General features: G+C 41.6%; 1 protein-coding gene across 1 annotated transcript in view; it reads left to right on the top strand.

Moving 5' to 3' along the window:
- Nucleotides 1-27,706, top strand: part of stk3 (serine/threonine kinase 3 (STE20 homolog, yeast)) — a 252,149-nt gene that overhangs the window by 54,081 nt on the left and 170,362 nt on the right. The window contains 2 exon segments of the mRNA XM_055633459.1: nucleotides 652-816; nucleotides 4,923-5,090. Of these exon segments, the coding sequence (XP_055489434.1) occupies nucleotides 652-816; nucleotides 4,923-5,090 (333 nt within the window).

The following is a 27,706-nucleotide window of genomic DNA, read 5'->3' as shown; positions in this document are numbered from 1 at the left end:
AAGAATCCATCACAGAGGCACTCCGCAAACCCCCTTTCTTGGGGTCCAGTACGAACCTGATTTTCCCAGTCTACCTGCATGTTGAAATCTCCCATAACAACCATGGCATTACCTTTACGGACATGCCAATTTTAACTCTTGATTCAAGCTGGACCATATATCCAGACTACTGTTTGGGAGGCTGTAGATAAGTCCCATTAGGGTCTTTTTACCCTTACAATTCCTTAGTTCTATCCATACTGACTCCACATTTCCTGTTTCAATGTCACCCCTTGCAAGCGACTGAATTTCATTCCTCACCAACAGAGCGGTGGAATAAAAATCATTCCACTTTACCAAGTTTGGGTTTTTTATATAAAATGCTGCTACCAGAAATGTAGATTATTTCATTAAAATTGAAATAACATATAAATTTGTAAGCCAGGCAGCATTTATGGAGGGAATAGACAGAGGATGGGAGGAAGAATCCCAACCCGAAATATTGTCTGTCCATTCCCTCCACAAATGCTGAGTTCCTCCAGCACTTTATATTTCCCTCAAGATTCCAGTGTCTGTCATTACTTGTGGCTTTAAATTTCTACTTATTTGATGTTTTATTTACATATATGTTCAAATGATATTGATTTTTAATGTTATGTGATCTGATTATAGTTAATAGAAGATGAAATAGCAACAATCCTTAAATCGACCTTGAAAGGGCTGGAATATCTGCACTTCATGAGAAAAATCCATCGAGATATCAAAGCTGGAAATATCCTACTGACTACGGAAGGCCATGCAAAGCTTGCGGATTTTGGTGTTGCAGGTCAGCTGACAGTAAGTAATCATTGTGAGCCAAAGTAAATTGATGCTATTCTGATTCAAAATGCAATATCGTCACTGAAGCTCATTGACCTGTTAATTTTCTCTGAATAAACTATTTTGGAGATGGTGTACTTCAGTCATATAATGGAAATAAACAGCAGTACACTCAACATTTCAACAAAAATCGAATAAATTTATGCCTAGCCTCTGTTAGTACAGGACCACCACCGATTTTCTGGTACCCATGGTTCCGGAGCCTTGCCGGTTATCTGTTTTGTTGGACCAACAGAGATCATGGTCCACGAGAGGAGTGGAACGGTACTAGAATGGTCTGCCTAGGTCACTGGGGGACTGACATACTGGCTCGCAAATTTGGCCTCTGAAGTCGGCTGTGGGAATGGATCCACAGGTTGGGCCTGAGTTCCAAAGCGCTGGCCGCAGAGGGAAAATTCAACCCACTGATCGTAATTCCAGCCGCCGAAGTCATGATGAGGTTGAGATCGGCTGTCTCACTCGGCTTCGGGTGGGACTTCCAGTTGTCTTTTCCTTTATCAGATTTTCCAATTTGTACGTGACATCTTTTATCAGTTTTCACATTGCGCACAATGACATGAAATTATCCTGTTGCAAGAAGTTATACACAAATAGATGCAGTTCAGTGACATCCAAAAATATCAAACGGCAGGTGGTAAATTCTAAATCTGTATGCATCATAAGTCCATTTGTAATTACCGATACATGTATTTTAATAGCAATTTGCTAAATATAGAATGAAGTTTGTATCCAGACAGGAAACTGTTCAACTGAGTCCTGTGAATGGCTGAAGATCTCTTTAGACTGAATACTTACTGCCACTCATACTTGAAGTCTCTATTCGTCACCATTGAGACATTGTGGAAAACAATGTGTGTAAATAACACTTGATTTGCTTTTTTTTCTGAACGTAAGTTAGCGTAACTTGTTAAAAGACTGTTTATTTTAGTATTCACGTTCTCTGAAATATGGAAAGCTTCCTCAAATACAGACAGTGCTGAATATTGCAGAGTTATGAGTCCCTACGTAATTTCATTGCCACCATTCATTTGCATGGCCGTCGAAGTAAAATATTGCTGCTCAAATTCAAAACCAGAAAATTTAGCTGGAAATATATTAGCAACTGGACAATGTCAATGAAGATAAAATAGTCTTTCAAAATTGTGCCTTCTGTAATTGGGTCAGATGACTGGTAGAATTGCAGTAACAACCTTTACCTGAATAAATGCAACAAATGTTGTAACAAATATAGAAAATGTTGAAGATCTTAGCCAGTCAAGCAGCAGCTGTAAAAAGAGAAACCAGTCAATGTTTTGGGTCAAAGACCCTCTCTCAGGACTGGAGGAAGAGTGGAGGGTTTATAGTTTTCAAAGCAGAGCTGGGGGTTAGGAATGAAGTTTAAAGGAAAAACCTACAAGGAAATAGATTAAGAAGATCCGGTGATAAGAAGCATGAGCACTGACCATAAGCAAGATACCGGTACTTCAAAGAAATGGGGTGAGAAAGGGGCAGAGGCATGATAATGTGAAATGATGAGAAAGCAGTTTCTCATAGTGGGAAATTAAATTGTTTAATTGTTAAGGCAAAGAAGGAGGCCCTCCACCCAATCAAATTTGTGCTGGCAACACAATTTGGAATCATGATGGAGTATTTTGTCTGTATAACTTTTAAAATAAATTCCTGTGTTTTTAGTAGCCACTAATTTAAAAAAAAGTTACAATTACTATTACTATAATAGTAGGACTATCTATTTAAATGTAATTAGTACAGAATATAAACACCAATACGATATATGTATTTGGATTGCATTGTGCATCAATTGGGTACTTGTAGATGTAATGAATTACAATTGGAAGCAGATGGTTTTGGGGGAATGTGATTCAGGCAAGTGATGACAGGACTGAACTGGGCACAGTACATACAAGTAATAAACAAGCAGGGGTTACTTGATTTTGGAATGGGGTCCAAATATGTTACTTTTCCTCTGGGAGCGGTCAAATTTATATCAGACACATCTCCAAAATTATTCTTCCTCTTAAAAAATGACTTGGTGACATGGTATATTCCCACAGCCACGGATTGGTATTTTTCAGAATATACATATTATTTTGTTTCTATTTGCTGGACCCCGCAGAAACCCGATTTTTTAAAAAAAAGGCAAGAAACAAAAGTGAAAGATATTTAAAGTGAAAAGTACTCTCTTTTGTGCCTTCTGTATTCACAGACTTTGTAATGGCTAGTTAGTGTAGATAATGAATCCAACCTTGTCAGTTGTACTGGTCATGTGTTTTATGTTTATTTTTTGATAGATCCATTCTGAATTTTGATAGAGACATAATAAGCAAACTAATTGACATGAAAAGCAGCTCGGAGGAAGTGAACTGAACTGCTTGTTTTCGGAAGCAGCAAAATGATCAGTAATATACAATAGCTTACCACCTTATTACGATCAGAGAGAACTGGAAGGGAAATTGAGAGGTGCTAATGTGAATAAGGTTGGACGCCAGAATATACTGAGTATATTTTTCTGCCATGTAATCAAGAATAATGTAGGTCCACTTGTTTTGAAACAAGAATCTTTTTAAAAGAGCTGTGTTTAAAAATGATTAGCTTTGCTATCAAGCTGCAGAAGCCTGCATCTAAGTTGTTCTGAAGCAGAGCCATAGGAAAAAGTTGTTCAGGTTTAGTTGTACTGTTGGGTTCTTGGTATGTTTAACTATATTTCTGTCTATTAATAATAATGTAACCGTTCAATATATATTACTACTCATTTTATTACTTCATGAAACATGCAGCTCAAGATTATTTCTTTTTAACTGCTTTTTCGGTCAATGAGCTTGCTTACTACAAATCTACCAATATTCAGAATGGGTCTATCAAATATTATCTAACAAGTTACTAGTGGTTCAGACAATGTCGGATTCATAATCCACGTAAACATAACCCAGTCAATATAAAATCTGCACAGGATGAATGAGTGCCATGTGGAAATAATGCATGAATACAGAAGCTGTAGGGCAAGGGTCCCTAATCTGAGGTAAATTTACCCCCGGAGGTAAATTTTGCTTACCCATGGGGTAAATTTGTCGATTCTGGATTTGTACATATTTTTTCTCATTGACTGACTGTGTTTGGTTCTGGTATACTGGTAACTGTTCATCATTAGTTGTTCATAAATATGTGAAATGACATTGTTATGTGCTATTAAAGTTGTCTGGGGTAAATGGGACGAAAAAGGTTGGGAACCCGTTCCGTAAGGGAATAACATATTTTAACATTCTCTGAAAACATATTTTCTTTCTTGCATCTTAAATTTTTTTTCATATTTTCAAATGACATTACTATCTTGCAATACATTCTTACAAGTAGCATTTAATGCCGAATACTTATTTGGTCCCTGCAAGACTTTAGCCTTAAGATTCTCCTATTCAATTTTATTAGGATCACATTTCCAAAATAAAATAATTATTTATTCAACTCTGGGAAAGTTATGCAAACTCTAAGTTATTTGTTCTTTGTTTAAAAAAAATCATGTTATTTGTTTTCACTCTAGTTACACTGCAATTGGATCTCTGTTAGCTCTAACATGTAATGGCTCATCTGAATAAGAAACATATGCAGCTGAAATTTCAGCCACCCCCTCCCCATAACTCAAATGGGATACTGGCTGATGCTCTGCGGAAGCAGTTGAAATGATCATTTTCATCAGCTCTCAAGGGGAGATGCTAGTGTACCACCAGAGTTGCAAAACCATTGTTCAATCCCTTTTGGATTTTCATCAATGGATAAAATGAATTAATATTTTCTTTTATGTAGTAGCATAAATTAATATACACGAACGAAGCCAAATTGTGTGTGACTTCAACATATCGTATTGTACCTATAAGTACTTCATACTAAGTCTTTTTTCCATTTTCCCATAAACATTAATGGAAGCCATTCTGCTCATTGAGCATATTAGAAAAGAAGGTTTGAACATTTATTAACATTTTGGCAACTATCTTGAAGAACGAGGGTTTACAATTTCACTCAATTTTTAACATTTCTTTGCTAGTTAGTGATATTAAATCAAATGTGTTTCACAGGATACAATGGCAAAACGCAACACAGTGATAGGAACACCATTTTGGATGGCCCCAGAAGTGATCCAAGAAATAGGCTACAATTGTGTTGCAGATATCTGGTCTTTAGGAATCACTGCAATTGAAATGGCAGAAGGCAAACCACCCTATGCAGACATCCATCCAATGAGGGTAAGCGATGATATATAATGCATTTTGACAGGTACAAATGTAATTGTGGACAGCATCAGTATTGTAAACTAATTGCTGTGGTTATGAAACATATGCCATTTTTTCAGGAGACTGGTTTCGAATAACTGACAATTTATTGCATATTTATTTGTTGTTGTTCCAAATGTATTTGTAAAGCTGCAGCAAGTAGTTCACAGCCAATTTAGTTCCGTGCACATTACAAATAAATGTTCAATTTTTTTTGGTTCATTGTATGCATTACGTTGGAAAATTTATGACTACAGTGGGATCAATAACTTTCAATTATAATCAACTGTCGTTAATTGGGAAGGACTATTACTGTAATTTTTTTAATTAACTACAAAATCTATGGAGCATTGAAGTTGATTTCTGAAAGGAACTAGACCAAGTGGGACCGTTGGGGGGGGGGGGGGGGGGGGGGGGGGGGGGGGGGGGGGCTGTTGCACTAGTATGGGTGTTGTGGGCCAAAGGGACTGGCTTCCAGAGGGCTAGTGTGGACATTGTGGGCCGAATGGATTTTTGGGCTGGCAGTTCAGTCACTTACAACTGGTGGGCTGGCAGTTCACTTACTCACGGCTCGTGGGCTGGCAGTGCAGTCACTCACGGCGTGGGCTGGCAGTTCAGTCGCTGACAGCTGGTGGGCTAGCAGTTCACTTACTCACGGCTGGTGGGCTGGCAGTGCAGTCACTCACACCTGGTACGCTGCGGTTCACTCAGTCACCCCTCCTCCCTTCACCCCCCCACGCATTCAGTCCATCTCCCCACAACCTTAGTGGCTCTCCCACAGAGCATCCATTCCTGCCTGTTAGGTTCCCATTGTGATGAAGAACACGCAGGCATGAAAAGTGGAAAAAGGGTTTATTAAAGTTGAAAATGTGAATGACTTAAAATATAAGAACAATTTAAATGTTAAAGATAAGAATTATTAAGTTATTTCTTGTTGTGTCTCTTGTTGCTGCTCACTGTGTCTTTATGTCTCTTTGCTGTTGATAAAAAAAAAAGAGAATTTAAATTGAGATTGAGCGGTCAAATTTTAACAAAGAAAATCTGAGAATTTATCTCAGAAGTCATCATTCAATGAAGCATGCTTTTAATGACAACATTCTTGGTCGATGTTCCATCCTTCAAGAAAACTTTGACATTTCCCTTCATCTTTCCTCGGCTAAGAGACACATAGTTTTGCATGCTGAAATACCGGTTTGTCGAGGTAGATCAACACCTTCTGCATTGTTTGTCCTTGTGCTTTATGGATCGTCATAGCAAAACTTGATTGAATGGGGAATTGGGTCTGTTGAAGGGGAATGTCTTCACCTTCTGTTAAATTGAGTGCATACACTGCTCTCTGCTCAGCATTCAGCAGAGGCCCATTCTCCTCAACAAATTGCTGTTGTTCAGTTCTATCATATTGCAATTCCTGCAACAATTCTGGATTGTCATCATCAAGGTGCATCCTTCCATTTCTTGGTTGTGGCAAATTAAAGAATTCCATTGTTTTGTTGTAATTCTCAATCCTCTGGACTCATTGAAGAAATTGTGCAAAACATTTTTTTGAGGCGTGTGCTGTCGGGGTGGGGTGGGGGGTGGCAAACGTCCAGCAGCCGAGGGAGGGGGACGGCTTCAGGCGGGGGCTGATGAGGGAGGGGGGGTGTCCTGCAGCGGGGGGTGGGGGCGTCGTCAGGAGGACGAGCATCCTATAGCCGGGCGGAGGGCAGTGTCTTGAGGTGGGGGTTTTAAGGGGTGGTGGGGGGGGGGGGGGACGGGGAGCGACCTACTCATGGCCTCTGGACTCACTCACTGCCTTGGGACTAACTCATGGTCTCTGGACTGACTGACTCACGGCCTCTAGACTGACAGACTGAATCACGGCTTGTGGACTGACTGACTTATGCCCGACTTCTGGAGTCACGTCTGACTTTTGTAATCGAAAACTGTAACATCCACATTGAGGAACAGCTTCTTCCTGACAGCCATCAGGCTATTAAACATAATGAATAAGCTCTGAACTACGAAAGACTATACTATTTGTACTATTTGTTATTTGTTGATCACACACACACCCTCCACCTCACACAGACACTCACACACACACAGACACTCACACACACACACCTCTCACACACACACACACACACACACACACACACACACACACACACACACACACACACACACACACACACACACACACACACACACACACACACACACACACACACACACACACACACACACACACACACACACATACAGATTCACACACACACACACACAGATTCACACACACACACACACACACACTCTCACACACCCACACACAAACATCACACACACACACACATACACACACACACACACACAGCAAACACAAACACCACACACACACACAGACACAGACACACACACACACACACACACACACACACACAGACTCTCAGACACACATTCACACACATACACACAGACTCTCAGACACACACAAAGACACACACACACACACACACACACACACAGACACACACAGACACATACACACACACACACACACACACACACACACACACACACACACACACACACACACACACACACACACACACACACACACACACACACACACACACACACAGACACACACACTGACACACACACACACACACACACACACACACACACACACACACACACACACACACACACACACACACACACACACACACACACACACACACACACACACACACACACACACACACACACACACACACACACACACACACACACACACACACACACACACACACACACACACACACACACACACACACACACACACACAGACACACACACACACACACACACACACACACACACACACACACACACACACACACACACACACACACATATAGGGAGGTTGCATGGCAGTCGGGTCACGACTCGTGACCCGTACTGTTTCTACGCTCTGCCAATTGGAGTACACGCGATGAACTGCAGGTAAGCACTGACCATTGTTTCCAGCAGCGGGCACAAACCCGCTGAAATGGGTCACTGCGCTGTAAATACTTATGGAAACGGGATAAGAGACATTTACCTACTTCAGAATTCCAAAAGTGAGGAGAAACACAGATAGAAGCGAGAGCTGAAGGGACAACAACAGCCAAAGTGCTTGGCGAACATTGGCCATGCAGATATCGAGATTGAAATTATTGGGAATTATCGCGTTTGCTCACTGCATTTCATCAACAGTAAGGCATTATTTGTGTTTTTTCTTGATTCTGGCATCTAAAGAGTTTCAGAAGTGATAAATCTGACTGTAAAATTTTAAAATCGCCCATGGTTCTCAAGTGGGTTTTTACATAAAAAAGAAAACGCCTCTGAAGCTAAATTTATCATTAAAAAATACATGGGTTTTGAATTACATTTTACTCGGATGAAAGCCAAGGAATGGCATAATTGTTAGCTATTAATTGGACATAATCAACCTCAGCAAATTGACAATATCCTATTGAAAGGGAGTGGGTGTTTAAGCTGTCAGGCATTTTATTATTTGCCACGACCCATCTCAATAGCATACTGATGAAAACTTACGCTTCCACACACTGGAGATTTTGTTCATGATAAATGCAGCTAAGCACTGACTTTTTGTTTCCACTTCGTAGCGGGGCCGATTTTAAAACCCAGGTTTATCTCTTCAAATTTTTTAGATACGGAATCAAGAAAAAACATAAATAATGTCTCACTGTTGATCAGGGCCGGTCTTAGGAAGTGCGGGGCCCAATTGGGAACAATTTTGGTGAGCCCCAGGTTCCCAGTCAAGTCCTGTAGAATCATAGAAATGCAAATAAAGTCCATTTATATCTCTATGGTAGAATGGAAAGTAGTCAAAATATGCGCTTAAAAAGTGCCTGCGAGTTAATGGACCAAACAGATCTGAGCTACATTTTAATATAAAATTGCATACATGTAAGCCTAGAAGTAACAAACAAAATATGTGGATCACCTCTGAAAAGTACACAGTTACAATACCAATTGTTTTAGTGACTGAAATGAATTTTTTTTTTTTTTTAATTAACTAGAGCCTGGAAAATCAATTGGCGATTCCAGGCATTAAATTTGGGGTTCAGCCCCATCAGTAGAAATAAATCCATGACTTCGAGCCTAAAATATGATCATTGATCATCCAAATCAGCTCATACGTTTCTCTCCATGGGATTTTAGCCACAAGGGCCACATCTAAAAATATAAATGAACCGGCCTCAACTACCCTCTGTGGCAGAGAGTTCCAGAGATTCACCACTCTCTGTGTGAAAAAAGTTCTTCTCATCTCGGTTTTAAAGGATTTCCCCCTTATCCTTAAGCTGTGACCCCTTGTCCTGGACTTCCCTAACATCGGAAACAATCTTCCTGCATCTAGCCTGTCCAACCCTTAAGAATTTTGTAAGTTTCTATAAGAAGCCCCTCTCAAGGAAATGGAGTATAAACCAAGTTAGCTTTTTCATAAGACATACATCCCAGGAATCAGTCAAATTCTGCACATGGCAATATCCTATTCAAAGGACCAAAACTGTACGGGTGTGTTCTCAAGACCTGTACAACTGCAGTAGAATCCCTGCTCAAAATATACTCAAATCCTTTTGCAATGAAAGCTAACATAAAACTTCGCTTTCTTTACTGCCTGCTGCACATGCAGACCTTCAATGACTGGTGTACATGACACCCAGGTCTTGCATCTCCCCCTTTCCCCCAATCGGCCACCATTTAAGGTAATAGTCCTTTTCCCGTGTTTGCCACCAAAATGGAAACCTCACATTTATCCACATTATACTGCATCTGCCAAACATTTGCCCACTCACCCAGCCTATCCAAGTCACCTTGCAGTCTCCTAGCATCCTCCTCACAGCTAACACTGCCCCCCAGCTTAGTGTCATCCGCAAACTTGGGGATATTGCCTTCAATTCCCTCATCCAAATCATTAATAATAAAAGAGCTGGGGTCCCAAATAGCCTGCGGTACCCCACTGTTGCCTCCATTGTGAAAAGGACCCGTTTACTCCTAGTTTGAAGTGCTATCCACATCAATACTGAACCCCAATATTGTGAGCTTTAAGTTTGTATACTAGGTTCCCTTGTCAAAGCCCTGTCCAGATACACCACATCCAAATGGTTCCCCCTATCCACGCTACTACTTTACATCCTCGAAAATGAAAAGAAAGAAGGAGAAGTCTATAAGGTCAGACATGATTTACCTTTCGTAAATCCATGCTGACTTTGTCCAAATGATTTCAAACTTTGCCAAAAAGTGCTGCGATCCCCATCTTTAATAAACAGATCTAGCTACATTTTAATATAATACCATACATGTTAGCCTAGAAGTAACAATTCCCCATGTGTGGATCACCTCTGAAAAAAGTACACAGTTTCAGGAACTACCCAATCTGTTTTTGAGTGACTGAACTATGAAATTTTTTTTTTTTGGGGATTTTCGGCCTTTAATCCATTCAATTTACCCAACTACTTCCCGGCCTGGAAAATCAACTAATTATTGGCGTCTTCCTTAGTGAAGACGGAACCAAAGTAGTTATTCAATTGGTCCGCCATATCCTTGTTCCCCATGATCAACTCACCTTTTTCTGACTGCAAGGGATCTACATTTGTTTTAACTAATCTCTTTCTTTTCACGTATCTTACCCTTTGGGCTTCTACCCCATCATAAGTTAGTTGTGTGTGTGTGTTAGTTGTGTGTGGATTCGTTGTCTGTGCATGATGTGTGTGTGTTAGTTGTCTTTGCGTTATGTGTGTGTGGGTGTGGGTCGGAAGGAGAGAGAGGAGGGAGGGAGAGAAGGGAGGGAGGGAGAGAATACAATACAATACAATACAATTTTATTTGTCATTTGAACCCCAGTCAGAAATGTTGTTTCTGCAGAAAGAATCAAGACACAACACAATTTACACAAACATCCATCACAGCGCATCTCCTCCTCGCTGTGATGGAAGGCAAAAACTTATCCCTCCCCTGCACTCCCCATTCCCCTTCCGATGTCAGAGTCAAAGCCCCCGGCGGGCGATGGTAATTGTCCCGCGGCCATTAACGCCGCGCCGGGTGGTGCAAGGCCACTCTCTGGGTCTTGGTGTTGGAGCCGCCGGCGGGCGCTAGCAAAGTCCCGCAGCCATTCCAAGCCGCGCTGAGCGGTGATGTAAGACCCCGCTCCAGGTACTCTTCAACCCCGCAACTCGGGCGCGTGAAGTCGCCGTTGCGGAAGCCCCGAAAAGCGGTCTCCCAGCAGGGACCCGCGGGCTCCCGGTGCTACTGTCTACCAGACCTGCGGTAAGCCTCCGAATCTCCGGGGTTGGGTCACAGCAGCGCGCCACCACAGCTCCACCCGCTCCGAACTCGGCCAGCTCTATGATGGTGAGTGGTACGCAGGCTCCGCGACTGGAGCCCTAGGTCGTTCCTGCTGGAGGCCGCTCCACGTTCCTCGGCCCCAACGACAACGGAGACCCGACAAGGAAAAATACCCCGTCAAAAAAAATAAAAACCACATTGAAACAAGACAAAAAATAATAAAATGACAGATGGACTGCAGAGGCCGCTGCGACGTGAGTCGCGCCGCCCACCGGACATGGAGGGAGGAGAGAAGGGAGTGAAGGAAGTAGAGAAAGAAGGGAGGGAGGGAAAGAGAGAAAGAAGGGAGGGAAGGAAGGAGAGAAGGGAAAAGAGAGAGGATAGATGGAGGGAAGGAGAGAAGGGAGGGATAAACGTTGCTCCAACCCCCGGCCCGGCCCTTCCTGTATTGTTCACTGCGTCTTCCCGGGGAGAGTGAGGGGGGGAGCCGGGGCTTTGTGCGTGAAGCACGGTGACTGGAGGGGCGGGAGCGCTGCCCCGGGACCGTGAGGGCAGCTCCCTCTTCTCCATTCCCCCTCACACCCCTCTCCCCGTCTACCCCTTTCTTCCCCCACTACCCCTCTACTCTCACTCCCCCCTCCACCCAGGATAGATCTACCCGAGCCGAGAGTTGATTACTCCAAAGCAAAGCTGAGAGATTACAAGATAGACAAAAATTGCCGCAGGTTGGGCGTCAGGGGAAAGAGGAACTCCCCCCCCCCCTTCCCTCCGACACGGACACGGAACGATCGCCGGCCTCACTTTATTTTGTTAAACATCTATTTCCTTCGGGTTTTTTTATTTCCCCCTTACCATTTCCGTACTTTTTCGATAGCTGCCATGACCCGTTTGATGTCATCCTTCGCTCTGCTCCTCATAGCTGCTCGTAGTCTTGGCCCGCACTGATCTGCCGGACATGCTGTGTGTGTGTGTTTGGCGGAGTCTGAGGGGAGAAGCGCCGGCACCAAGAGCGAGCGACAGCGTGGACAGACGGCCGAAAGCGAAGATCATAGAGCGGCATAGGTGACGTTTCAGATCGAGACCCTTCTTCAGACTGAGTCAGGGGAAAGAGGAGCAAGAGATGTGGACGGTACTATGGACAAATGAATCTGGAATCTGGAAGAAACGCCTATATCTCCCATTTCCCTTTCCCTTGAATGTCAGTCTGAAGAAGGGTCTTGACCCGAAATGTCCACCTATGCCGCTCTATGATCGTCCGTCCATGTGTCTTCTCGATCGCTCGCTCTTGGTGCCGGCGCTTCTCCCTTCATGGCAGCTATTGAAAAAGTCGACCCGAAATATCACCTGGTCCTCTCCAGAGATGCTGCCTGATCCGCTGATTTACTCCAGCCTTCTGTGTCTGTCTTCGGTTCAAACCAGCATCTGCAGTTCCTCCCTGTACAAGGTATGTGCCGTTTAAAAAGAAAATTGTAAAAAACATTTAAAACATTTAAAAACACATAAACTGTTCCCACGCAACGCAGCAAGAAGTTACGCTCCGGTGCGTATTACACGTCAGTCCATTGTATTTCGCAGGAGTGGACCATCTTGCGCGCAATAAGATCTTTGCTCCAATTGATCCTAGAGCGGAGCTCTCGGATCTTTTGATTACTCTAGCGCGGGGCCCCCTTAGCTCCGGGGCCCAATTGGGAGCAATCGGTCCAATCGGCTTAGGGCCAGCCCTGCTGTTGATGAAATGCAGTGAGAAAATGCGATAATTCCCAATATTTTCTATCTTGATATCTGCATAGCCATTGTTTGCCAAGCACTTTAGCTGTTGTTGTCCCTTCATCTCGCGCTTCTCTTTACCTTCATTTCTCTTCACTCTTGGAATTCTGAAGTAGGATCGATGTCTCTCACGGTTACCCCGACTTCCACAATTATTTACAGCGCAAAAATTCACCATTTTGGCGTTTTAACAGTTAGTACGCGTTTCGTGTTTAACAACATATACTGGAAGCTGCGATGTCCTCCAGATGGATTGAGAGGCTCCATGCGTCAAACCCTTTGACCCGGTGACCTAATGTGCAACCCCCCTATACACACACACACACAGACTCTCAGACACACACACACACACACACGCACACGGATTCCCACAGACTCATTCACACACACAGACTCACACACACACCCACACAGACTCACTCCCACACACACACACTCACACACACACAGACTCACACACACACAATCACTCACAGACACACACTCACTCACAGACACACACACACAGACTCCCACACACATTCACATACAGACTCTCATACACACACTCACTCACACACACTCACAACCAATACTAAAATGCCAAGTAACTTCAGAACGTGGTGAACATACAGTATGTAAACCGAATGATTCAAACGTTTAAAGCCTCCTGTAGAGGCTGCTGCTACTGAAGCAAAAATGTGCTTTAAATAACATCCAACAAACACACCATAGACAGAGCAGTCTTCTTCTTCTTCTTCGAGTCTGTTGCAATCTCAGATGTCGTTCTGCCAGTATCTGGCGCAGGTCATAGCTGGTCGTGTCGGGTCAGCCAGGTCCTGGGGGCTGCACTGGGGAGCGTCGTCACACTCCAGTAGGTGGGACATTATCTGTACTGCTCCACAGCTGCATGTGTCTTCTGCCTGGTAGTTCCATGCTTTCATAAGTGCTTTGTACCTCCCCTGCTCCACTCGTAATCTGTTGAGGGTCTTCCAGGTTGGCCATGGGAGGTCGTGCCCGCTGGCGAGGCATTCAGTCGGAGTGATTCCTCTCTCCATCCAGTCGTGGGCTCGTGTGTTGAGCTGGTTCCATTCATCTTTCCAGATGTTGGTCCTTGCTGTTTCTTTGGTTGCCTGGAGAGGTGGGACTGTCTGCAAGAAACTGGCTCCGAGGTACACGGGGTGGAAGTGGTTGGAGAGTTTGTGGCCATCCCATGAGACGCTCAGTTGTTTTCCTGCATCTCGATTTTTAAGATGGAACCCTCTCACTTCTTGCCACGAACCGGAAATAACGCACTTGACGCCAGCTTGCCGCCAACCGGAAATGATGTAATCGGCGCCATCTTACCACGGAAGTCACGGAATGAGCACCAATTTTGCAATTAAACACAGTCCTGATCTAATAAAATGTTTATTCGCGCTTTATCCATCCAAAAACTCTTGCAACCATTTTAAAAGCCAAGACAAACAATTTGGCAAACACTTTGGCAAAACACTTTACAACCAATACATTTTCTGAAAACATTTTTTTAAAAGCCAAGACAAACAATTCGGCAAACACTTTACAATCAATACATTTTCTGAAAACATTTTTTAAGAGCCAAGACAAACAATTTGGCAAAAGTTTTACAACCACATCGCGGGGACTCACCGTCGAGTAGACGTGCGTTCAGTGTTATTCGCAGCTCAGAGAGCCGTGACCCTCTCACTTCCTCCATCTCGCAGAGACTGAGTGAGGCATGCCAAATCCGGGTTTTATATTCCCTCCCCCTCTGCTATTTCATCGATGGGAAAAATTCTCCGGTCCAATTCGGCGGAGGTGGACTCTGAGCGAGGTTGCCAAAAATGACGGCCGTAAGTGGCGGCGTCTATCAGAAATCATGAAACAGAAAGTCAGAAAGTGGTCAAGATCTTAGTTTTAGTAATACTCCAGCATTTTTTTTTTTTAATCAATATCAATATCAATCAATATTTATTACATGTCATTTGAACCTCAATGAGGTTCAAACGAAACTCCGTTTCCACAGCCATACAAGCAAAGACAATTTCCTACAGACATACACACAATTCAATTTACAAAAACATCCATCACAGTGAACCCACTGTGATGACAGGCAAAGTCTTTTCTCTCCCCTGTTCTCATTTCTCTCCCGATGTCGAAGCCCCAGGCGGGTGATGATAAGTCCCACGGCCATTTTTAGGCCGCGCGGGGCGATGTACGGCCCCGCTCCCGGTCTAAATGTCACGAAGTTGGAGCCCCCAGCGGGCGCTGGAATGTCCCACGGCCATGAAGCTGCGCCGGGCGTTGTACGGCCCAGCTCCGGGTCGTTCCAACCCCGCGACACGGGCTAGAGAAGTCGCGTTGCGGGAGCTCCGGTAAGCGGTCTCTCCACCTGGACCCGCGAGCTCCCGATGTCCCAGTCCACCGGACCTGCTGCTGCAGCTGGAGCCTCCGAGCTCCATAGTCGGGCCGCAGCAGCGAGTCACCACCGCTCCCCACGCTCCGATGCCGGCCAGCCCCACGATGGTAAGTAGGACCGCAGCTCCGCAGCTCCGTGACTGGAGCCTCCAGGTCGTTCAGGCTGGAGACCGCTCCACGGCGCTAGGCCCCAACGACAACGGAGACCCGACAGGAAAAAGGAAAAAGGTCGGGTCTCCCATTCAGGGAAGGGATTTTTACAAAGGTTCCCCCCCCCCCCCGCCCCCCACATATACACAGTCAAAAACACTATTAAAAAATAAATTTAACGACATTTATGATGTATAAGATGATAGCAGCTCATAGCGTAGATAAACGAATGTCCAAGCTAAAAGACATAAGTGGAAACTAAATATAGGAGTTTTGAAGACAGCGTGTTGAGTGATCGTCCAACAAATGTGTAGATAATATAAACAAATTAGCTGACAAATGCACAGAAATTAGGTCCAATCTCTTATATTAGTTGGAATCAAAAGCAAAAGTAAAGGGGAAAAATGGTTACAAAGCAAAAGTCATATTTTTGGAAATTAATTCAGTACAAAGAAACTGGAAAGGAAAAGTGTTGAAGAAATTTTAATATTATTAATATGCTTGAGGTTAACTTTTAATTTGCATGGCTGGGAAACTGATGTAAACATAAAAATTAGAATGATGAAACCGACCTCCACCTCCCCCTTGCATTACAGTTGTTCGGGTAACAGAGAAACATTGTTACAGAATTCACAAACAATGACACAAAGAACTTGAGACTTAAAAATTTGCTCTCACGGAATTTATGTGATAAAAGTAAATGAATAAAAACAAAATGTATTTTTTCAGTTATTTCATGATGCATGTGCAGATGATGAAACTACATTATGAAAAATTGCAATCCGGACTGTACACTAGGATCGTGTCCTCTGTAATGCTGGGGTTGCCTCGAATTCTAAGTGATTAAATGTTAGATATTAAACTTGGATCGTTGAGCATGAAAAGTTTGTATGCCAATGACAACTTTGTGGAACCGGTATCCCAAAAATGAAGGCACAAGAAACTGCTGTTGCTGGAATCTCGAGTGAAACATTGTCGGAGTAACTCAGCGGGTCAGGCAGCATCTCTGGAGGGAATTAACAGGTGATGTTTCGGGCCGAGTTACTCTTGAGTTACTCCAGCACTTTGTGTGTTTCATCGGAGAAACAATAGTTGCTACATAAGTTTCAACATAGTTGCTATGGTTAAAAATGAAAAATAAATGATGTTGCTGTCTTTTTTTTTATTTAAAGTTACGTGATCTGCCTTCATGAGAAAACTTGAAAAATTATTTTCTTCATTTTGCCATTATTAGGAGACACAGTTGGTGTGCGCAAGCCAGAAAGCACCAGCTAAATCTCATGCTGTTCCTGAAGCTAATTGAAGATTTGTAGTCTTTAATGCTATAATGTTTTAATGTAGAACTTTTAACTATTTATACTGTTCCATCAGGGACTGAATTGTTTTTAGTGTTATTATGTGCGAAATGTTTTAAATTTCATGTGCGATGCTCTGGTATTCCCTGGGAATGCATATTGGATTTGTCTTATGATCTATTTTGCTCTGGGCCTGTTGGCATATTCACAAAGGAACTGGATTGTCAGTTTGCTTTTCCAGAGTTTGGATACTTATCCTTGTGTTGAACTATTATCTATAAATGTTTCACAAGACAGGAAATAGCAAATACAGAAAAAAACAAGGTTAGCTTCTCATCATTATCAGACATTGCTTTGTATTTTGTAATATTTATGTAATTAATCCAGAGATCTGGATTATAATCTGGAAGGCTAGGTTTGAAACTCACCATCTTCTCTGGGAAATTTAAATTTGGTTACTGAAGTAATCTGGAATAGGAAGCAGGTGGCATCATGATGCCAAAAAAGTTAATAGTTTGTGGTAATGACCCGATAATGACAAAAATATCATAAGGTCACAGGAGACCAAGTTTCTGACCTGCTATTGTTGCCACAATATTTATGGGACTGGTCCGACTGGTTAATGTTGAACCCCAGCATGGGAAAATCATCCCGAGCAGGCTAATTTCTAAATCACATGGAACATAGAACTGTGCAGCACAGGAACAAACTCTTAAGACCAAGTTTTCTGCGCCAAACATGATATCAAATTAAACTAATTGATTTTGCTCGCATATGATCAATATCCGTCCACTTGCTACATATTTATGTGTCTATCCAAAAGCCTCTTAAATACCACAATTGTATCTGTTCCACCACTCTGTTTTTAAAATAATTTGCCTCTTGCATTTTCTGTAAACTTTCCCCTTCTGACCTAAAACCTATGCTCTTTAATACTTGGCATTTCCACCCTGGGGAAAAAGGTTTTGATTACCTTCCCTATCTTTGCCTCTCATAATTTTATAAACCTGTCTGGTCTCCCCTCAGTTTCTGAAGCTCTAGAGAAAAGTTTAGTTTAGTTCATTGTCACGTGTACGGAGGTACAGTGAAAAGCTTTTTTTTGCATGTTGTCCAGTTAGCGGAAAGACTATATATCATTACAATTGAGCCGTCCACTATGTACAGATACAATATTTAAAAAGAGTGGAGCGATTGTGAAGAGTGATTGCAGATCCTTATCGGGGACACTGAGAGTCGTCTGGCAATCGTTTGTTTGTCCAACCTCCTTACAGCAAATACCCTGTAATCCAGGCAAGATCTTAGTATCCTCGACAAAGCTACCATGTCCTTCCTATTAAGTGACCAGAACTGCATATAATTCTCCTTATGTGGCCTAACCAAAGTTACAGAAGGCCGCAAAATAACTTCCTTACTCTTTACGCAATGCTACAATTGATGAAGGTGAGCATCGAATATACCACCTTTGCCCCTTTACTTGTTTTGCTCCATTCAGAGAACTGTGGACCTAGACCTCAGGTTCCCTCTGTTTATCAATGCTTTTGAAGGGTCCTGACATTAACTGTATACTTTTCCCTTACATTTGACCGCCCAAAGTGCAACACCTCATACTCCATCTGCCATTACTCCACCTATATCTGTAACTATATCCTGCTGTATCTTTTCAATGAACGCAGCTCTACCAATTTTTATGTTGTCTGCAAATTTACTAACCAACCCATCACAATGTTTGTCCACGTTTGTTCAGACTCAAAAGTCTGAAGGAGGGTCCTGACCTGAAACATTACTTATTCATGTTCTCCACGGATGCTGTTTGACCCGCTGAGTTTCTCTGGCATTTTTGTCTACCGCTGAGTTACTCAAGCATTTTGGTAACTTTAAAAAAATATTTTTTAGCATTGTGCAGTATCTAGTCAGAAGTGCTTCAGCAGTTCAAGAATATGGCTCCGCACCATGTTTTTAAGTTTAATGAGACGGGGGCAATAAATACCAGTTTTAGCGGCAATGTGAACCTTTTGAAAAGCGGAACAAACAGTGAACTGTATGATGTCATTTTAAGGTGAATCAGTATCAGGACAGTGGGAAGCATTCAAGGAAGATATTTTGTGGGCACGGAGAAAATGTCTTCTTGGTAGAAGAAAAAAGTAGTGCACGACGGATGGAAGAGTGAAGGAGACAAGGCAAAACCTGATGACACAAACACTTTATTCAACGTTGAGAGCTGAGAGAAATATTGAAGGAGAGGGGTGCATTTATAAAGGGAATTAGAAAAGCTAGGTCGGTACCACCTCCTAGTTACAATGGATAGCTTGATGGAACCAGAGGAATATTGTGTGAGGTTTGGCTTTATCATAGGCTAAGGATAGGTTTTGATGGACTTTGATTTTTAATCCTGATGTTTCCAAAAAGATCCTGACACGAAGCATCATCTATCCATGTTCTCCAGAGATGCTGCCTGATCTGTTGAGTTACTCCGGCATTTTGTGTCTTTTTTTGTAATCCAGCATTTGCAGTTCCTTGTGTCTCTGAAATAAATATATATCTATAGAAATTGCAGTAAAGTACAGAAGCAAAAACTAGATGATCTTAAGAAATGGATGGAAATAATTTGATTGCATCAACAGAAAAGGCTTGTGAAAATTCTGGGGAAGTATAGAAAAAAGCATTTATGTCTAAAATCGACTAAAATTGCTTGGTGCAATTCTCAAGCGTAATGGGTCATCCTGACACAGCAGGCATCAGTACGGCTGAAGGTTTTCACCTCTCTTTAGATTGTCCTTAATCTTTTTCTGCTTTATTTATCACATCTTGGATGAATTAAAAAAAAAATCTAATCTTTGTAATTTAAGCAGAATTTTGAGTTGCACATATCGTAAGAGATCTTCCTGCAATGGGTCCCATTGTCCCCTATTTCACATTTTTATTGTTTGGGTAGCCTAATCCAAAAGTTTGTTGGCAAGATTTTGATCTGAGTAACGGATGATTTTTCCACCATTGCAGTGTGATCCAGTGGCAATTTTGAGTCTGCTGGCGGCAAGAATTTGTAATGTAACAGATGCAACATTCTTTGAGAACTTTACTCTTGAACTGTTTCAGTGTTTACTGCCTTGGCAGAAATCTGAACCGTTAAGTGAAATATCCAAGTGTTTATCCACTATAGTTAATATTACTACAGTCCCTCTCTGGGGTGTAATTTACATTGTGCAAGGTTAGATATTTGCAGGTATGGATGAAGACATTGAATTTTTAATGAAAATAGTTATGTGGATTAAAATATTTCCATTTCCTCAAGCCAATTAATCAATAAAAACAAGTAGATTTATTACATTCATCGTATATTATTTATCGTAGTTTCATGTTGAAAGATGGAAAATAGCCACTTCAAATATGGGAAAGAAATATGCGGATTGGGAAAGCTAGATTAGCTATAAACCCACGTCTTTGGGATGCGCACAGGTATATTGGCTGGTAGTGGTGAACATCCCTCATGTGTTCTATTCCAATACCATAAACATTAAGTAATTTAATAAGTTACTATTGTCCCTGTGATACCAAATTGCGCCTCAAATTTACTTTCTAGGTTTTAAAAATAAAATTGTTTCTCTTCCCATTTTACTGGATTAAATTGGTCCGTATTATTAAACCCTTTCATAATATTAAAGACCACTTTCCAGTCATATCTTGGCCTTCTGTACTCTGCAAAACATTATCTTGTCTGCTCAACTTTTCCTAACCAGTCAAACGTTGCACTCTGGGTATCTTTCACTGACACCTTTTCCAGTGCCTTTGACAGCATTTTATTTTATGTCTAAAACTATTAATAAAACTCCATGTGATCTGGTTTCATTATGCTTCTGTACATTAAAAAAAAAAGAACTTCCAGAATTGAGCCATATTGTTTTGTTGGCTTTTCCGTATCTTTATGAACCAGAGGCACTACTTTAAGATTTGTATAACAATTCCTCCAGGTCCATGATTTATTTTAATTTATTATGATAATTTCTGAAAGGCTGTGTGACCGCTTTCCCTCCATAAAAATGTATAACATAAAACGGTACAGCACAGGAACAGGCCTTCAGCCCACAATATCCCTGCGGAAATCTGACAACTTGCACTGTGCTGGGCTGTTCTTTTCATTCAATCATCATCAAGTTTTTATGAACCTGTAGGCACTATTATTGATTAATTGTATTGAAAATTCTGTGGGATGAGAAGACTTCCTTGAGCAGAGTGGATCGAGTTTTTTTGGTATTTGGTTCTGATAATTTGGTGAAAAATGGCTGTTTCCCTTGCGTTTACTGGAACAAGGATACCTGCAGGTTAAGAGATTTCTGACTGAATTTGAAAAATCAAGTTAGTTAACTTTTTTGTTTATTCAAGGCTGAATTGATAGATTTTTGAAGATGAATATTTGTGAATGGCACTTTGCAACTTTCCACATCCATATCATGTATTTCATGCATCTGAGAACCAAGTATGACGGCAATGAACAAAAAGGGTCTCAAAAACTCCAATGACCATTTTTTCAGATTGCAGCGAGATCTTGAGCAGTCAGTTATTGGAGTCTTTGGCCACACAGAGTGTGCAATACGTATTTGACATTCTTGACCATTTTTGTTTTTGAGGAATCTTGAAGTATTATTGGCAACTGTTTAAAATTGGAACTGTTTAAAATAGTGTTGTGACCCATATCAGTTCTGTTCAACGCAAGAAGGAAAATGTGCAAATAATGCATGAATTCCTTGGCTCAGTTAAAGAAATTCTACCAAGTATGTTGCAGAAAATGTTAGATTTGATCACCTGTGTGTCCCATAACCAGAGTACTGAGAAGTTAAAATTCATTTAAAAGGAAGAGGAAAAGAATGGATCAGGAAACTGTGACAAAATGAGACATCCATGGAAACAAAATACTAAATACAATCTACCAATGATCCTATTTTCCTTTCATATCAATGAACACCCACCTTATGTACACGGCAGATTATAATCTACTATGTTTCCGCACAATAAAGTGGTTTTCTCATTTTTGTTGCTGTGTAATCAAGTAGCATTCTGCTCAGGGCCCAGGTATTTGCAATTTGACGACTCTAACAAAATGCTAATTGGGATAGCATTCATTTCCCTTTCTTCATCAGAATAGAATTCTAATTAAATGCATGGGCTCATCTTTTCTGGTCAATCAGCTGTTGCAAAGGAAATGTGAACCATGTATTTGACTTGAATGAATTTCCTTTATTTTGATTAATCATGCTGCAAAGTAAGCATAAGGATTTATACACTAATTGAAAGATTACTCTTTAAGTGCATGTATTGAATTAAAAAAAAATTATAGTGAAAACACGACCTATTTTATTTTAAGATTGTACATAGCTACTTGTAAGACTTTTCTATTAGAATTAGAATTCAAAATATAAAATATAATTTAAGATATAAAAATATCATATTTTAAATTACATTCATAGCTTTGATTTTGAAATGTTTATTCTTGAATTGGGAAGTTGCAATGAGGCAAATGGAGCGTGCACTTGTATGCAGTAATTCTACGTCCTTAATATATTACAGCCGATGGTTCTGTGACTTGTGCCAAGTTATTGAAAGAACTGGATTGAAATTAAAAGCTAGAACTGGATTGAAATTTTGACAGCTTTTGCATTAAATCCTTCCAGTTTTGTTAACTTAATTGTAAGAACAATTCATGTTAAATGACACAGTTAATTTTCTTTGGAGAAATACTTGCATTTCACTTAGATTTTGATATTTAAGTTAAAGAATGCTCTAATTATAAATGGCACAGCTGGAATCTGCCTTTTTAAACTATGATCTGATGAAGTTACTGTAGTTGTGAGTTTCACAACAATAATAAGTACTATGTATTGGATAAAACATGTATGGTTTAAAATATACAATAATATCATGGGAAAGCTCTTTGGAAGTTCAACAAGGCAAGCAAAATTAATCCTTTGAAAAGTGCTAGCATCCTGAGTTTCAGCATATTAATTTTCTCCTTAAGAAGTGACCCAATGAAACATGATGAAATGGGATTTCTTTGTTCAAACTGCAGAGGATTGACTATCAAAGGCTGCAAAGGTGACGAGAATGAGTAATGAGCAATGGTTGCAATTAGTGGTATTTGTACCTTGTAATTTCTCTTTTCATGTTATTGGAGCAGTCAACAATCTAATTAGAGGAATTTGCAGAAAGAGATGCAGAGAATTTGAGTGGTGTGATGTTAAGGACCGAAGAAAGGAAAAAGACATTTGGTTGGAAGGAACTGCAGGTGTTGGTTTACACCGAAGAGAGACACAATATGCTGGCTCTGCGGGACAGCGAAGATGGACACAAAATTGTAACTCCACGGCATAGGTAGCATCTCTGAATAGAACAAATGGTTGACATTTCGGGTCGAGTCTCTTCAGACTGAGAGTCGGGAGAGGAAGACCCAGATATGGAAGGGCAAGGTGTGAAAACGAGACATCAAGTAAGTAAGTAAGTAAGTTTATTGGCCAAGTATTCACATACAAGGAATTTGCATTGGTGCTCCGCCCACAATTAACGACATGACATACAGTGACAGAATGACTCAGAAAATACTAAACATTAACAATAATAAAACATTAATGATAAAACACCATTGATCAAGCATGCGAACAAACAAAATACCAGATCAAAGGAAGGCTGCAGATTTCTGGCTGTTAAGTAGAGCAACTACTCGTGGATAAAAACTGTTTTTATGTCTGGCTGTGGCAGCTTTGACAGTCTGGAGTCGCCTTCCAGAGGGAAGTGATTCAAAGAGTTTGTGGCCAGGGTGAAAGGGGTCAGAGATGATCTTGCCCGCTCGCTTCCTGGCCCTTGCAGTGTACAGTTCATCAATGGAGAGAAGGTTGCAGCCAATAATCTTCTCAGCTGAACGGACGATTCGCTGCAGCTTCCAGGTGTTGTGCTTGGTGGCTGAGCCAAACCAGACCATAATGGAGAAGGTGAGGACAGACTCTACGATGGCCTTATAGAATTGGACCATCGTTGCCTGTGGAAGTACATCCTCTGTTGTGCCTTTTTGACTGTGGAGTCGATGGTAGCCCCCCACTTAAGGTCATTGGAGATGATGGTTCCCAGGAACTTAAAAGACTTCACAGATGTGACTGTGGTGTTGTTGATGGTGAGTGGGGTGAGGGGAATGGGAGCTCAAAGTGGATGAAGATCAAGAAAATGTAGAATAGATCATTGTTAGCTAGGGGAAGTTGACAACAAAGCATACCAAGATAAAATTTAATCAAGAGGACAGTCAGACTGGTCGGAGTACGTCGCAGCGGCCTTTGCAGTCAATCTGTCTTTTTTTAATTTTTGTCTCGTTTGAATGTAGTTTATAGTGGGTTTTTTAACTGGGTATGTGTGTAGGGGGGCGGGGGGTGGGGAAACTTTCAACCTTTTCCCTGTCGGGTCTGCATTGTCGTTGGGGCCTAGCACCGTGGAGCAGCCTCCAACCGGAACGACCTGGGGCTCCAGTCGCGGAGCCTGCGGACATACTTACCATCGCGCAGCTGGCCGAGTTCGGAGCGTGGAGAGCTGTGGTGGCGCGCTGCTGCGGCCCGACCCCAGAGATTCGGAGGCTCCATCCGCAGGTCTGGTGGACAGTAACACCGGGAGCCCGTGGATCCCTGGTGGGAGACCGCTTTTCCGTGCTTCCGCAACGGCGACTTCTCCCGCCCGAGTTGAGGGGTTGAAAATGACATGGACCAGGACCTTACATCGCCCTGCGCGGCTTTAAATGGCCGCGGGACTTGCTAGCGCCCGCCGGGGGGCTCCAACATCAAGACCCGGAGCGTGGCCTTGCATCGTCGGCGCGGCTTTAAAGGCCGCGGGACTTGCTTACCATCGCCCACTGGGGGCTTTGACTCTGACATCGGGAAGAGAATGAGGAGTGCAGGGGAGAGATAAGACTTTGCCTTCCATCACAGCAAGGAGGAGATTCACTGTGATGGATGTTTGTCTAAATTGTGTTGTGTCTTGGTTCTTCTACTTGTTTGTATGACTGCAGAAACCAAATTTCTTTTGAACCTCAATAAGGTTCAAATGACAACAAATAAATAGTATCATTGTAGAAAGCCAGCCAGTATCATCAAAGATCCAGATAACCTTGGCCATGCTCTTATTTCACTTCTTGGCTACGCTCTTATTTCACATCAGGAAGAAGGTATAGGAGTCTGAAAACCATGACCACCAGGTTCATGAAGAGATTCTTCCCAACAACTATCACGCTCTTGAATATGACACAACACAAACCAATAAACTAGATTGTCTTTGGTTGCAATAAGGAGTTGGGCTTTTCTTGCATGAGTGTTCCAGTTATTATTTTGCTGATTTTTTGTTAATTATATATTATCTGTGTAGTGTGTTACAGGCCTATTAGAAATGACGACTGATGTTTACCTATCTAGATATTTGACATTAACGTGCAGCTTATATAAACTTGGGTGTGCACCCCTTTAAAAATTATTCTATGTAACCAACTGCTCTCTATGTTTCATTGCCTTGTGAGCATTTAATTAACTGGAACATTTTGTCTGTCAGAGATTAGGCTTGCAGAAAAATAAATGATCTGCCCTCTAAGTTTCTTGGTTTAATTTTGCACTTTGTTAATGTAATTTGCTGACTTTTCTCCAGGATCACAGAGAGAAATAGTGCCATATGGGTTAATAGGGAAAAAGATGTCAGCAGCGATATGACGCCGAGAAACCGGAAGGTGTTGACCCTCTCCACACACTCGCCGTTGATGTGTAGGGGGGCTAAGTCGGTGCTGTGCCTCCTGAAGTCGACAATGAGCTCTTTGTTTTTCCTGTGTTCAGAGCCAGATTGTTTTCTGAGCACCAGGTTGTCAACTTCAGGATCACATTTTGAAAATGTGTTTTAGAAAACTGCTAAACGGCAAGAATTGGGTACTAAAGCCCATTTTTTGGTGGGTGGGAATGGGTGGGCAGGATGTCTGTAAAGACTGGTTGTTTAAATGAAAAGTAGTGATGATGTTCACTGAAGCAATCATAACTTGCAAGATTGCATAAAGTCAGTTAGGTCAGACAAACCATTATTAAAGAAAATGGTGTCAGATTTATTTTGCATTATTGCATACAGGGAATTTGCTCTAATTAACCTAATTTTTATCTGTTCATAGCTGGTATTCATCCTGTGAAAGAAAGCACATAAAGCCACTGGTAACGTGGCTGACTGACCACAAAGTGAAGGAATATGTATGGAAACATTCAAATATCTGTTCCATATCCTATGATGCTGCTGTTATCTCAATGTACAAGTGGTGTAGAGTGTAAATTATGACAGTACGATTATGAGACCTCTTAAAGGAGTCACTGGCGCCACTGAAGTTGAGATGATATTTATGACAGACCCAAGGTTCACAACATCATTAGACTTTCATGTGCCAATAACAATTTTCACATGACATTAATCATTACAAGCTGCAGATGATACAGTGTTAAGTGGGTATTATATTTAATGTTTGAGGCAAAAAGCATTCCAGGAAGTGTGCTTTGCACACAAGTGATAAAAATACAAGAATGGCCCAATCATCCCCATACCCTGGTCTGCTTTTAATTGGTTGATGGCTGATCTGTACCCTGCCTCTGCAAGGAAGAATTTACAGCATAGTGTAAAATGTGGACATTTATTTTCATGTCACTTGGTTTGTTTGACTTGGGTATTTCCTCCCTTACAACATATACCAGGTATACAAGAACACCATTCTTAAATATTCCCTTAATCGTTGAGGTATTGAGAAATTCTGATTGGAGATCTTACACAATATATTCTTCCAAAATCATCACTTTGATATTCAACTTGTTTTCTACCCTGTACATATGGTGCCTGCAATGGTGTGTATTACTACTTGAATTTTTCTTGACTATTTATTCCCAGAACCAATGCATTAATCATGATGGAATTTCATCAAGTTTTTGGGTATTGAATATTTTCTATTAACCATTTTGACATTATGATATTTTTCTAGTACTTATAGCATCATTACAACATTGAAGGAGGCCATTTGGTCCATCATGTATGTGCCGATTATCTCCTGGAACGATTCATTCTCTTGGAAATTGTTTTTCACCCTTAGATTGTTTTTTCAGGAATGCCAGAAGTTGAGGGGAGACGATAGAAGTATCTAAAATTATGAAAGGCATAGATAGGAGACAGTTAGACCCCTTTTCCCCAGTGTGGAAATGTCAAATATTAGAGGGTGTAGATTTCAAGATGAGAGGGACAAAGTTTAAAGTTGATGTGCAAGGCAAGTTTTTTCCCCCTTGCACATCTGTTGGTACCTGGAACATGCTGCCAGAGGTGGTGGTTCAGGTAGATATGATAATGCCGTTCAAGCGGCTTTAGGGTGGGCACATGGAAATGCGGGGAATGGCGGGATATGGATCGTGTAAGGGCAGATGTGATTAGTTTAACTTGACATCATGTTTGGCACAGATAAGATGGGCTGAAGGACCTTTTCCTGTGCTGTTGCATGTACAGGTCATAGGTTTAAGGTGAGAGGGGGAAGATTTAATAGAAACCCGAGGGACACCTTTTTCACAAATGGAAAATGGGTAAATGGAACAAACTGCGAAGAGGAACTATCACAACATTTAAAAG

This window comes from Leucoraja erinacea, chromosome 4 (genome assembly GCF_028641065.1).
Source record: "Leucoraja erinacea ecotype New England chromosome 4, Leri_hhj_1, whole genome shotgun sequence".
NCBI lineage: Eukaryota > Metazoa > Chordata > Chondrichthyes > Rajiformes > Rajidae > Leucoraja > Leucoraja erinaceus.
Note: the sequence above shows the minus strand (reverse complement) of the source record. Positions and strands in the feature narration are given on the sequence as shown.